The 14,416-nt window shown below is 43.1% G+C and overlaps 2 protein-coding genes across 2 annotated transcripts; both read left to right on the forward strand.

Moving 5' to 3' along the window:
• The first annotated feature begins 529 nt into the window (after positions 1–529).
• LOC106564546 (putative RNA-binding protein Luc7-like 2) lies at positions 530–6,103 on the forward strand. Its single transcript, XM_014130678.3, has 9 exons — positions 530–1,118; positions 1,604–1,698; positions 2,376–2,474; positions 2,695–2,805; positions 3,063–3,206; positions 3,567–3,743; positions 3,909–4,096; positions 4,204–4,386; positions 4,838–6,103. The coding sequence occupies exons 1-9, from the start codon at positions 1,058–1,060 to the stop codon at positions 5,142–5,144; spliced, it is 1,365 nt and encodes a 454-aa protein (XP_013986153.1). The 5' UTR covers positions 530–1,057; the 3' UTR covers positions 5,145–6,103.
• LOC106564548 (serine hydrolase-like protein) lies at positions 5,272–10,453 on the forward strand. Its single transcript, XM_082958446.1, has 8 exons — positions 5,272–5,342; positions 6,955–7,042; positions 7,143–7,252; positions 7,376–7,455; positions 7,693–7,727; positions 7,833–7,909; positions 8,066–8,153; positions 9,459–10,453. The coding sequence occupies exons 1-8, from the start codon at positions 5,272–5,274 to the stop codon at positions 9,597–9,599; spliced, it is 690 nt and encodes a 229-aa protein (XP_082814572.1). The 3' UTR covers positions 9,600–10,453.
• The last annotated feature ends 3,963 nt before the right edge of the window (positions 10,454–14,416 follow it).

Consider the following 14,416-nt stretch of genomic DNA (forward strand, 5'->3'; position numbering starts at 1 on the left):
CGATGTTACGGCTTACTACCCCCGTATTCCTCGATACGAGGTTCCGTGAGAGCCACAGGACAGCTGTCGCCATTTTCCAGTTTGGGGTGGGCGGGACAGCAATGTTTATGGACGGGTTCAGGGCGTATGTCTATCCGCGGTGTTGGCCGAATGCCAAATGCATTTTATGACGACAACAAAGATCAAACAACAAGACATGAATAAATACATGTAATGCACAATGTATGAACAGTCGTATATAGAATAGATAATTCCAGACTTGTTGTATTATGTGCTTCTCACACACTGTCTTTGTCCATAGAATCCAGTTTAGGCCTATGTGGATTCATATGCCATCGATGCTACAATTTAATTGCGCTTGTACTCAGTTGTACTTGCGCTACTTGCGCTAGCATTGACTAACATTTATTATAGCGCTTTTTTCAACAAAAAAAATAATAAATAGAAACGCGTACGATATCTGACGACAGAGCGATCAAAATGACGTTATATGCCATTCAGCCAACCAGCGCGCGAGGACTGCATCATTTTGTGCCGTTCAGCCAACCAGCATTTCCTTCGAGGCAGAGCGCGCTCGGAAAGAGGAGGAAGTCGAAAAATAAAGGACACCGAATTAATAAATACGTTAGAATATGTCTATGATATTTACGGTCTAACAAGGGACTGTGGTTGGTCTCACAACTACCTAAAAACCTTTGGGTTTACCTCAATAATCTGATTTTGAAATTACACTACCCGCCAATCAGCATACTGTCCCCTCGCCATACTTCGAGTTGAGAGACGAACGGGGACGAGAAACATTTCGGAATAGGCTTAGCGACCTAATATTTACATTGTAAATTGGTATTACAAACTTGATAATTATAAACGTTAAGGTGGTGGAAGGTCTCAAGAAAAGGTTTTAGCGAGCTAGTTTGTTTCAAACTATTCGTCACGAGAACTTGAGGTTCTCTCTGAGAAAAGTTGTTCGACGTCCACGAGCCGTCAGAGGCCTGTGGTCGAGGCTGCATGCAGCAGACACCATCGGCGTGTAGTGTCGGTGACATAAACAAGAAACATGTCGGCTCAAGCGCAAATGCGAGCGATGTTGGATCAGTTGATGGGCACAAGTAGAGATGGTGAGTAAACGACAAGCTACATTGTTTCAGTGTCGCTCGATGTTTCAGAGGAAATGTTTTTAACTAGTTGTTATCATGCTAGCTGACGTTAGCTAGCTAAGCTACCTTAGCCTGGGGACCAATGGCTGAATGCTAACGACGGCTAACTACTTGTTGTGTTCACAGTAAAGTAAACACAAGGAACATTCCGTTTCAGACCATGTCACATTGTTGATGTTTGCTAGTTGGGATATTGTTGGCCCACGAGATACTACTGACTGGCTGCAGCTAACGTTGGACAGATAGCTAGTTTATTCTTTAGTAAACTAATCTAGTTTTGGTTTCAGGAATGAATGATCCACATGGGCATCCGCACCCACCGTAATCACAATTTTGGATAATAGGAAGGTGGTGTCTGGTATGCACACAGCTATTGCTTCTTGCGATTGACATGACATTGCTCAGCTCACTAACTCTCTCCCCATGTCTGATTTATTTTCGTGTAGGGGACACCATGCGCCAGAGAATCAAATTTACAGATGAGCGGGTCTGCAAGAGTCATTTGCTGGACTCCTGTCCTCACGACATTCTCTCCGGCACTGTGAGTACATGACATATTACTTAGTCCAGGGAATCCCAAACTTTTTTGGCCTGCGACCATATTTTGATATATATATTTGTAAATCATTGGGGCTTAGACAGTCTTACAAATCAGTACTTTTGACAGCATTTCAATCTGAAGAAAGTATGGTTTGAAATATTGGGAAGTTCAGAAGATCATCAGGCAATACTTTTGTATGATCTTCTGTGTAGAAAAAAACATCTTCATTGATTTAGTGCCTGGTCTTGTCCACTCTGTTCTAATGTGTCCTGCCATTGTAGAGGGAAACAGAAGAAGCGTACGTGTTCCTGAGAGTCTTATCTTTCAGTGATGGGATCATAATATTTTGTAGCTTAAACGGTTCTAAAGATAGATCCACATTTTGTAGGAAGTAAACAGACACCACTCTGTTTATTACAAGTTTACTGACGTAACCCAGGTTCTATGAACCAAGCACAATTTATTTATTGTATTTCGGAGTTCTCTCGTGACCCCATTTTTAAATCAAGTGACCCCGCATGGGGTTGCGACCCCTAGTTTGGTTAACACCGTCTTTGTCACAATGGTTGTGTGCAGTAGTGTTTATAGAACACAATGTCAATTGCACTCCTGAGTACAGGACGTGTAGGTACAGCTTTGAGTGAATAATTTAATGAATGTTTCTTGTCGTCGTATAGAGAATGGACCTGGGAGAGTGTGTGAAGGTCCACGACCTGGCCCTCAGGGCTGACTTCGAGATCGCATCCAAGCAACAGGAGTACTTCTTTGAGCTTGACGTGAGTCACATTGGACTGTCATGTACCTAGTATACATGTTTACCACACATACACACGTTTCCTCTGCATGCAAACTCCATGTGATCTGTTGATCAATGGATTGTCTCTTTCTCTCCCTCTTTTTCTTTTCTTCTGTTTTGTCTCCATGTGATATCTGTTGATGTTTTCTCTCTGATCTGGTGACTTTAAACTCTCTCCTCATCATCCCCTGTCACCACAGGCTGCTGAGCACCTTCAGTCATTCATCGCTGACTGTGACCGCAGGACTGAGCTAGCAAAAAAGAGACTGGCTGAGACGCAGGATGAGATCAGCGCTGAGGTTGCCGCCAAGGTGACCGACCCCTGTTGTTTGTCTTACTTAGATAGTTCCCCACATGCTCATTAGGTGAATTGACACTGTATAGTTGGAATCCAATTCCATGGTATGTGTTGTTGTTCTGGTTTTTCTAGATTAATGTATCTGATTCATTTCAGAAAATGTCATTTCAACCGTGTATAAGAAACTGTAAATAAAATGAGATTTTGTCACTTTGTTGCTCTGGTTGTCACCGTGTCATAATTCTAACCCTTTCTCTCTGGTATCAACAGGCTGAGCGGGTCCACGAGCTGAACGAGGAGATCGGTAAGCTGCTGGCCCGTGCGGAGCAGCTGGGGGGTGAGGGGAATGTGGAAGAGGCACAGGAGGTCCTGGAGAAGGTGGAGAAGACTCGCGCAATGAAGAAGGAGGCAGAGGTCAGTTGGCAGGGGTCAAGGATGGTTGTGGTCACAACCAATCATAGGAGCTCGGAATGGTACTGTGATTAAATAAAGATGAACATGTAAAAAAAAAAAAAAAGTATATATTTGTATGTATATACAAACCTGTTTCAGCAAGGCCTCTTAGATGTTTAACAGCCAGGTATAAAAGGAATTTCACATGTGCACTCAAAATACATCCCAAAAGTCAGTCAATATCAGTCATTTGAAAGTGGGTCAGGCATTTGTGTACTATGTCCTAATTAAAGTTAGTCTTCAACACCTCAGCATACGCACTAAGAACTTTGCAGTGTCCTAGTTCTAACGTCAGTCTGGTTTACTGTTGCTTTCTCCCAGGACGTATACAGGAACTCGATGCCGGCGTCCAGCTTCCAGCAGCAGAAGCTCCGGGTGTGCGAGGTGTGCTCCGCCTACCTAGGTCTCCATGACAACGACCGCCGCCTAGCTGACCACTTCGGAGGCAAACTGCATCTGGGATTCATTGAGATCCGGGAGAAGCTGGAAAGGCTACGGGTGAGACACGCACCATATATCAGTAGTCAGAACCTAGTAGGATATCACTCGTTATGTAGACGTTTACTTTGCTTTTCAGGAAGTGTAAAACCTGAGCTGTCTGAGCACAGTTGTTGCGATGGATTTGTGTACTTAGTTACATGCTTTGTTTTTTTCCTCCTACAGAAAGCCGTTGTGGAGAAGCAAGAAGGAATGCGAATGAGAAGAAGGGAGGAGCGTGAAAAGGAGGAAGAGAAAGCAAAGGAGTGGGAGCTGGAGCGAGAACGAGAGAGGGAAAAGGAGAGGGAGCGCGAAACTGAACGTGTACGGGAGAGGGAGAGAGAAAGAGAGAGGGGGGAGAGAGATCGCCGGAGGTGAGCTAAATCTGACTTGTTCCCATCAGTTCAGACATCAAACAAATGCTTCAAAATGCTCGTTCTCTTGTATTTTAACAATCCACTTTGATGTATTTTTTTCACAGGACAAGATCAAGAAGTGGTGAACGATACAGGGAGGGAGGCAGCTCATCCTCCCATCGCTCGAGACGACACCGCTCCTCTCGTCCCCGGGAGGAGGGAGGAGGAGAGCGGGAAAGGGAACGTAAGCATAGACACAAGGACGGGCATCGCTCGCGCTCCCACTCTCACAGGAGCAAGAGGAAGAGGTGAGGCCCGAACAGACAGACAGGAACCCTGATGTGATACTTAGGAAATGGCAGATAGCCCTTATGTCACTAAAATCAAGCACCAACTAGAAGAGAACAGAATGAAATCAGGAGGTACTACTACCTTTTTTAGTTTACCAGGTTGCCTGAACAACAAAAAACGTAATGTTTTCTTTTTCCGTTGCAAAATATTTTTCTATGTACCTTGTGCCCTAATGAACACGACTCACATAGCCCTTATGTCACTAAAATCAGGCAGCAACTAGATTAAAACAGGGAGGTACAACTACCTTAATTTTGCCAGGTTTTACATTGTCAAATGTTTTGCTATACTGTGCCCTAATGAATACGAACCAGCTCTTTCCAAACAGTTTGTCTGGGTTTAATTTTGTTTGTCTATCATCGGGTGCTTGATCTTTTACCAATTCCTGATCTATTTCCTTCTACCCAGGTCTTCCAGGGACAGATCCTCACACACCCGAGACAGAGAACCCCGCTCACCGTCTCAGCGCTCTCCATCTGGGCGTTCACCCTCAGGGCGCTCCCCTTCCCAGGAGAGATGGAGGGAGAGCGGAGGAGAGGGACCACCCCGCTCCCGGGAGCAAGACGACAGGCCCGAGCCCGTGACGAGGGAAGACCGGGAGAGGTCCACCTCTCCAGAGATGATGGCCAGGGGGAGAGAAAGAGAGAGATCTCTGTCGCTAGAGAGGGATAGACGTTCCAGCTCAGATGGGGAGAGGGAGTCGGGGGAGATATGATACAGAGGTCATGTTAGAGCAGGGGGGGTTTAGAAAGATGGAGCAACAGTCCATTCTAATGGGCTCTTTACCCCTTCACCTGAGCCATAATCCTTAGATGTTTGCAGATCTATAAGATGGAAGCAATATGGTAGCAGCTACACTGCTTATACCTATCCAGACCTTTCAGATCTGCAATCATCAAAGGTTTATGGCCTGGTGGGTGGGAGTGAATTGGGACTGGCTGGAAGGGTCCAGGAGGGTGGTGAGTGAGTATGTGTGTTCATTCATGTTGAAGTGCGACATATAAATTGGGCGGAGAGGAAAAATTGGGACAAGGAAATCAGGATGGGAGCATGCAAAGATAGTTGGTGGAGCTTTCGATTGGGATGAATGGGAAAGACCTTGAACGAAAGGAAGGAAGTTGGACTGTGAGCAACACTTTATTTCATGTAATAATTGGATATTGGGATGGGGTTAGTAGAGGGAGATGGAAGTTCTACCCATTTAAACATTATTTTATTAATGCTGTTCTGTTTTTTTTTTTTTTTTAATCATCATTATGATTGACAATGTTGATGCTGTTGTGATTTTCTGGGTTCCAACATGGATCCAAAGATCGGTTTCATATGGGGGAGCGCGTATAGTGTGTACAACTTAGATTTATACACAAACAGTGATGAACAACCACATCCTTTGAAAGATAAACATACTTGAGAGTATCACTTAAGACTTCACACTAATATGGGCATGCAGAATTCAATATAGTTGACAACGTACACAAGCATTTTACATACTTTTACTTTATTGGTATCCGGCAGAAAACCATGAATAGATGCATACATTTCAGCAGAAACCCATGGACACACACATACACACACACACAGTCCTTTTGCTGTGAGTCAAGGTGGATGTTTTGGGGGATCTACCTTGGTCTGCCATCTACTACAAAGTTAATAAAAGTCCTGCTTCCATTGTGACTCATGTTTCCTGTCCATTCTTAATGTTGGAATCCTAAAAAGCTGAGGGATGGGCCTGGAGAACTGTAACCTTTCAAATTCATAGTCAGCTATGGATGCCAGGACTGACCATCCATGATATAAACAATTATGTTAACACTATATAACCTCAAAACACGGTTAACATTTTGTTTATTAACATTGGAGTATAACAAGCTTATACTTGCTCATGAGGCATTTATACATTACATTCAAGAATCAATGGGTATATATTCATTTATAAGTTCACAAATGGATGTAGCTTTAATTGACTGTTTATCGAAGAAATATCCAAGTTATTGTGCAAAGTGGAGGTAGCAGCAGGATTACATTTGTGTAGTTACACTTTTTAGACAGTAGATGACAGTCGTGCTCCTTAAGAAAATGGCAGAAGAAGAAGACGTCATGACGTTTAACGGAAGTTTGAAATTACGCGCCACAAAAGTCATGGATGAAAATTATTTTATTCCACCATAACATTGGAGTTGTCTATGAATTGTAGCTATTTAGCGACAGGATTGTTGAACGTTTTATAACACAATTTGACTTTTTGGAAGTAAAATGTCTTTACTCAAACCATTTAGTAAACTTCCTGGACTAAACACGGCCAACATACTGGTAAGTGGTCCTGTAAGTAACGTTGTCCTAGGTAGCTAGCAAACATAACGAATTACCAAAGATTCTTATCACTAAACCAATTTTGACATTACTGCTATCCAGATTATTGATACATTTACATACACAGAAGTCAACATTTGTATCTATGTTTAGTTAGTTGACACAACACCGCTAACTCACCCGTTGTTACTCAATGAATGTGTTTCTTATTTCAGCTGGTGGAGAACGTTCAGTGCCCTGTATCCAGAGATGGTGGAGTCAGTGGTTCTCCTGGACTCCTATGGATTCTTACCCACAGACGCGGTACTGAAATACTCACTGATCTTTTATCATCTGCTCCTTGGAACTGTTCAGGACATCCACATTTTATAATGTCTCTCTACCATTGTGTCTCTTACCCTAGAAAGAATTGCATACGGTGATAAGACAGGGATTTGAAGGAATGCTTGAGTTTGAGAAGAAGAAAGATGAGAAGAAAGAGAAGGTTTACACCTATGAGAACGCATTGATGAGGTAAGACCACACTTCCTTGTTTTACAATGACACTTCTGTTATGTTGGGCTGTCTGGCCATAATCTCTCTGCTCTGATAATCATAGTCATTGCGTCACTCCTATGATGTGTTAATCACTTCCAGGCTTTTGGCAGCAAACCCCTCTCTCTCGGAGCAGTCAGCCCACATTCTTCTAGAACGAGGACTCGCTCAGGTTGAAGGAGGTAAAATTATCATTCTCTCTCTCTCTCTCTCTCTCTCTCTCTCTCTCTCTCTCTCTCTCTCTCTCTCTCTCTCTCGCTCTCTCTCTCGCTCTCTCCCTCTCGCTCTCTCCCTCTCTCCCTCTCGCTCACATTGTCTTTTTTTTATCTTTTCACTTTGTTTCTCCTTCTTGTCACCTTTCGTACTCATATCATTGTAATATAATAGTAATCCTAACACTTTCTATTTTTATTTCATAGGGGTGGTGTTCACCCGAGACTTTAGAATCAATCTGGTAAGACTAATCTTTTTGTGTTAATAGTCCTCCTAAAAAAGACGTACTTGAGTTGATTTGTATATTTGATCTGTTTTATAGGAATGCTAATGTGTTCTGTTTCAGAAAAACGTTGTGCGTGTCAGCCTGGAGCAGAGTCTCGAGTTACAGTCCAGGATTCAGGCCAGAGTTCTAGTAGTACTGTAGGACACTCTTCCCATCATTACACTATTTCACAATTATTACAGGATTATTACACAGTTTCTATTGTAAACTACACTTTACCATACCGTCAATCACAAATTTTTATTTTACTGCTAATATGTTTTACTTGAAGATCTCTCTAATTCTCCTGATAGGGCGGAGGAGGGGTTTGAGAAGATGTTTTCTGAACCACAACAGAAGACATTGACCTCAACGCTACTTCAAGGGTATAAAGACCAAAGCGTGAGTATACTTACGTATGCACCTATTTACAAAGAAACAATGTCCTACTCACATTTTAATGTCACTTTTATGGTTGCGACTGAAACATTTTAGCAGAATATTTGTATGTTGTTACTACAGTCATATTGTGCTCTGCTCCTTCCAGCTACAGTACTGTATAGATAACTAATCAGAGACAGTGGTAAAAGCTCAGCATTACAGAGAGGCAGTAAGAATAGTTTTAGCTGCAAACACTGACCTACATATTGGCAATCACATTGGTCAAATGCAGGGTTTTTGGGAAGGAATAGTTTATGTATTTGTTTTCAATCTCTCTCTCTCTCTCTCTTCCCCTTTCTCTCTCTGTGTGTATCTCTCTCTCCCTCCTCTCTGTCTCTCTCTCTCTCTCTCTTTGTCTTTCTCGCTCTCTCTCTCTCTTTGTCTTTCTCTCTCTGTCTGTCTCTCTCTCTCTCTCTGTCTTTCTCTCTCTCTCTCTGTGTGTGTGTGTGCTCTCTCTCTCTCTCTCTGTGTGTGTGTGTGTCTCTCTCTCTCTCTCTCTGTGTGTGTGTGTGTCTCGTCTCTCTCTCTCTGTGTGTGTGTGTGTGTGTCTGTCTCTGTGTGTGTCTCTCCCTCCTCTCTGTCTCTCTCTCTCTCTCTCTCTCTCTCTCTCTCTTTGTCTTTCTCTCTCTCTCTCTCTCTTTGTCTTTCTCTCTCTCTCTCTCTCTTTGTCTTTCTCTCTCTCTCTCTCTCTTTGTCTTTCTCGCTCTCTCTCTCTCTCTCTCTCTCTCTCTTTGTCTTTCTCGCTCTCTCTCTCTCTCTCTCTCTCTCTCTGTCTTTCTCTCTCTCTCTCTCTCTCTCTCTCTCTCTCTCTCTCTCTCTCTGTCTCTCTCTCTCTCTCTCTCTCTCTCTCTCTGTGTGTGTGTCTCTCTCTCTCTCTGTGTGTGTGTGTCTCTCTCTGTGTGTGTCTCTCTCTGTGTGTCTGTCTCTCTCTGTGTGTCTCTCTCTCCCTCCTCTCTGTCTCTCTCTCTCTCTCTTTGTCTTTCTCTCTCTCTCTCTCTCTCTCTCTCTCTCTCTGTCTCTGTCTCTCTCTCTCTCTCTGTGTGTGTCTCGTCTCTCTCTCTCTCTCTCTGTGTGTGTGTGTCTCTCTCTGTGTGTCTGTCTCTCTCTGTGTGTCTGTCTCTCTCTGTGTGTCTCTCTCTCTCTCTCTGTGTGTCTCTCTCTCTCTGTGTGTGTGTCTCTCTCTCTCTCTCTGTGTGTGTGTGTGTGTGTGTCTGTGTGTGTGTGTGTCTCTCTCTCTCTCTCTCTCTCTCTGTGTCTGTCTCTCAGGGCATGGTGGTTAACGTACCTGGTGATCATCATGTCCACCTGAACACCCCTGAGACTGTGGCCCAAATCGTCACTGACTTCCTCCAGGAAGAAGCTCCTTCACACAGCACTGCAGAGGATACACAGTCAGCCAAGTTATAATCCCCCGCCCCTCCCCCACTGTGTTAGTTAGTATTTAGAACTCTCAAATACATGCAGTGTGCCTGTAGCCTTCCTGGTGCCTTCCATCCATTCATAATATGAGCAGTATCGAAGGTAGACTCAGCGATAAGATGCAGAAAGTAAATAGCATAGTGGGTACATTTCCGCAACAATTCCTGGTGAACCCGTGAACTGAACTGTGTGTGACTGTGTGAGAGCGAAGTCTTGCATCTCGCTCATCTCAATACCTACGGTGCTGCCCATGGCAACGTCATTCTGCTGAATCTACCCATAATATGAGACTGGATCAGTTTACAAACCTGTAGACACAGAATAAATTGCTACTTGTGCAAATAGACAACTGTTGCATAAACAAATTTTAAAGACTTTGAAACCCTAATATTTATTATATTGTGCTGTATCTAAAACACACCAATACTTTTTAACGGTAGTCTGTCGAGCTAGAATACTTGATATTTACCAGTTGCTGTATGTCATGTCTTTTTAGATCTGGCCTGTTTAGAACTGGCATGTTTTCTCCCAACTGATGACACGGTGATGCCTTACAGTGCCTTGCTACTGGTCAGAACCTATTGAAATGCATTCATATTTTAATAAATCACACATTTTTATAAAAAATAATTGTATAGGGTTAGGGTTCACACCAATCAGATGTAGACCTACATGTCCACTTCCTGGATGTGGCCCAACGAGAAGTGGATTAGAGGTTGATCGATCAAGCTTATCTTTCCTTCATATGGTCCTAGAGCTGAGTAACAATCATTCAACTAATTGGACAAAGGCTTCTTCCTGGTACACTTTGACAATAAATAGGTCGTCCTTCCTGCTCTTCAGTCTTATTTTAGTCATTGTCTCAGATGTCAAGAGAAAAAAACATGACATGTTTTGCTTTGTAGATGAGCAGTCTCCCTATAAGGAAAGCATAGTGCTTCCGCCTGAGTGACTGATATGAAGGAGAACATTACCCTCTTACTCTGTGATGGTTTTTGCATTAAATGAACTGGAATCGATTTCATGCAGAGGATGGAGGAGGCGACCGGAGACATCTGAAGTGTCCTGGCCCAAAAAAACACCACAATAACCGTTGCATAACATCCGCCTCCACCCATCACTAGGGCTGTTGTCATAGCAATGCCCCCCTCCTCCCCTCCCTTTGAATGTGACGTCAGAACCCAGAGCACTATGATGAACCTCTCTGTCGTCTGTACAGAGAGATCACCTTGGATTATATTATACCATCCAGCTGATGGTTGTGCTGCATTAGACCAATACATCATCTGATTAGTGACTCCATTGCTCCTCCATTTTACACAACCACCATATTCGGAGGAAGGCAGGCACAGCAGAGACTACAGGTATGTGCTGAAACCTGCTAGCTACTGTGGGGTGATGTTTTTTGTCATGATCATGTGCAGTTACTCTAGCAGCTAATGTGTGCAATCAGTTACAGTGGACATAATCTATTGATACAGTAAACAGATGGCGAAACATGTTAGAGTATTTGAATGGCAATAGCCTGCCACAACTAATATACCTTAACACAGAGGACCATGCTATAGGCTATTTTGATAGGGCAGATACTTGCACATAGTATTTGACTTGAGATTGTATGTAGTATGTTTACAGGTAAAGCTGCACCATGTGTACAATAAATAGATTGTGTTTGGTATTTCATCATCAGCTCACAATCTAATGTCTCCCTTCCTCCTCCTGTATCGCTCCATAACAGTACCATGTCCTGGATGTTCCTGGACTGGTTCGTCCCCGTCTACCTGCTGGTGTCGGTCCTGGTGCTGGCCGGCTTCGGAGCCTGTCTCTACTTCCTCGAGCCAGGGCTTCAGGACGCACACAAGTGGAGCAACAAGACTGTGAAGCACCATCCGCTGGTGGTCATCTTGAACAGCAAAGACGAAGATAGCAATGCCCTCATATGATATGACCACACACACTACAGGAAGGACAGAGGCTGACCATATGGAGTGGGACTGGGACTGGAGGACCGCAGGATGGTAGATAGAGACAGACACCTCCTGAGAGGTTTGGGACGTGAGAGGCCTGACTGGGAAGAAACAGCATTGAGAGGAAGGCACTGTGGTCAGGTGGTGTCACCCTTTGAAATGTGAAATAACGTTTTCATAGAGAGGGGAAACAAAAATGAACAAAGTGATAGTTCCTGTTTTCATGTTCATATTTGTGCCATTTCATTATTGTGCCAATTTTTGCATATATTTTGTAACCAGACATTCACTACATTTATCATGATGTTTATGTATCTTAGTGCATTTGAAGCTGACTAATAAAGTGCAATACATTACTAAATGTTGAAACCACAAAATCAGTTTTCTGAAAATGTCAATATGGCAACTGCTATCAAGATGTCTCTTGTTTGGTAGTATTTGTAAAGGTGTTTGAATGAAACTGTAAATTGCTTTCAGTAATGATATCAGTTATGTGCCAAATAGATTGATGATTAAATTGTTCAAGATGCCAAAATAATCCATTCAGAGGTCGATCCTAAGAAAACATTTGTATTTTATTCTCATCACACTGTCCTTTTTTACTGAAGGGTGGTGGAAAGTATGTACGTATCATTGTGCACTTTTGACCATGTTACCATAATTATATATTCATAAGAAATAACAAAATAAATGGTTTTATCACCACTTGAATACCCAGTATTATGCACTAATTCTCAGCCCTGAAAAAAGAAAAACACAAAAGTAGGACAATTTTTCAAAGATTTGTTTCAAGATTCTCCACCGGGAAGCACTGTCATTTATCCACAGACGCAATTGTTTCTCATAGACAAACAAAATGAGGTGGGTGAGTGAAACAGTGCAGCTTTAGATGAGAGGAATGGGAAGAATGTAACTTTGGTACACACAACTTCCAGCTGTTCTCCCTGTCTCTCCCTCTCTCTCTCACTGTCTCTCACTCGTTTTCTCTCTTAGTCCATGTCAACAACCCAGATAGAGCCTATCGCATACACTCAGGTCAGTGCTTGTTTAATTGTATACTCATCTTTATGTTTATTTTTAGTTGATCAGGCTTGCAGTCTTCTGTAATGCAACGTAATGCAGATGACTATTTGAGTATGCAAGTTTTCTGCTGTGCTTTTTATATGAAAGTTATGTTTCTTACAGACTTACTGCCAAATGTACAATAAAATATATAAACATAACATTTTTTTAAATGTCATTCTCTCCCATTTACCTTCTCTCACTCCCTACTCATGAAAACTGCAAGGCTTTGCAGATATTCATAATTTGTCTTTGCAATGAGTTTTGATAACCAACTTTCAACTTGCACCCCCAAACAACCCAAAAAACACCTACTAGTCCCATCGCCCCTTCCTCTCCAGCTCTCACCTATTGTCACAAAGAAACCCATCCAGATCTCCTCCTTTGACGGCCAGGGACTCCATCTTCATTCAGAGAGGACTCTTGGCAACAGAAGGACAACACATCCTATTCTAAAGCTCAAACCTGGTGTCTCTCCGACACTTCCTACTCCGAAGGTCAGGCTAGGCCCAACCCCAACACTTCCTACTCCAAAGCCTATTTGGAAAGTTCCTATTCCAAATCCTAGCATCTCTCCAAAAGTTCCTATTCCAAATCCTAGTGTTTCGCCACCACTTATCATTACAAACCCAGACCTCTCTCCAAGCCTTTCCATCCCAAAGATCCGGCTTGGCCCATCTCCAAAACTGTACTGTCAAACAATGCCATTGGAGAGCGAAGGCACAAAACAGACCTCCCCGGTGGCCAAAGAAAGATGGGCCCGTTCAATCCCTATCTCTAGTACTAGAGGTCAGGCTGAGCATCGTAACCAGTGTTCCCCTAAACCAGCAACCCATGACATACTTGACCAAGAGGTTCTGATGGACTTTGTAACACGTTCTGGGATGATGAAACCTGTACCAACATCTTATTCTAGAGGTGTAGGCACACCGCCTGATATGTACACCCATTTCTCTCCACAATCTCAACAGCCAGGGGCCTACAGGACAAAAGGCATGAAGTCTCAGGACCCAAACTTGTTGCAGGCCAGGCTTGGACTAAGGAAAACAGGAATGATAACAAAATCCAGCCCTGGGTTTCTTCTAGGTAAGGATGACATTTCCAAGCAAAAAGTTGCTGACACAATATCTGAACCAAGACCAAATGACCTGGTAACCCCATCAGGTACTGCTCTGTCAGGAGGTGTGGCAGCCAGACAAAATGTTGTCTCAAGGAGGAAAGTCCCAACTATTGTTGAGAATGATTCTCAATCAATTCATTTTCAGTTTAACTCAAAGAGGGGTGGACAGGGTTCCCAATGTGGCCTTGCTTCACCAAAAACATTAAAACACATTGGACATCTTCAGAAGGGACTTCAGTCTCAGGCTGCCAGCGTATATGCTGGTCGACTACCTTTCAGTCAAAAGGAATACTGTAAAAGTGCTTCTCCTCCCATGCCTCCCAAGACACCATCTTGGAAAGAACACCTAAGTCGATCAACATCTGCAGCAGTTACAGAACTCAAAAGAAGCAGCTATGACCTCAACCCTTGGGCAAAGAAGAGAACAACATTCATAAAGGACTTTACCACCAAAGAGTCTCATCTGGAAGAGTCTACTAAGACAATCTTAGATGCTGCATCTCAACCTTTAGCACAAGCCAGTCCTAGGAGAAAATACAAGAACCTCCAAAGACCCAAATTCTGGACTAGACCTCAGTGTCAAAGTCTACCGACCGATACACAAACCATTGAGAGGAAACAGAATCAATCTAACCAGTCAAATAGCAGCATTTTCA

This window comes from Salmo salar, chromosome 12, assembly GCF_965601325.2.
Source record: "Salmo salar chromosome 12, fSalSal1, whole genome shotgun sequence".
Classification (NCBI taxonomy): domain Eukaryota; kingdom Metazoa; phylum Chordata; class Actinopteri; order Salmoniformes; family Salmonidae; genus Salmo; species Salmo salar.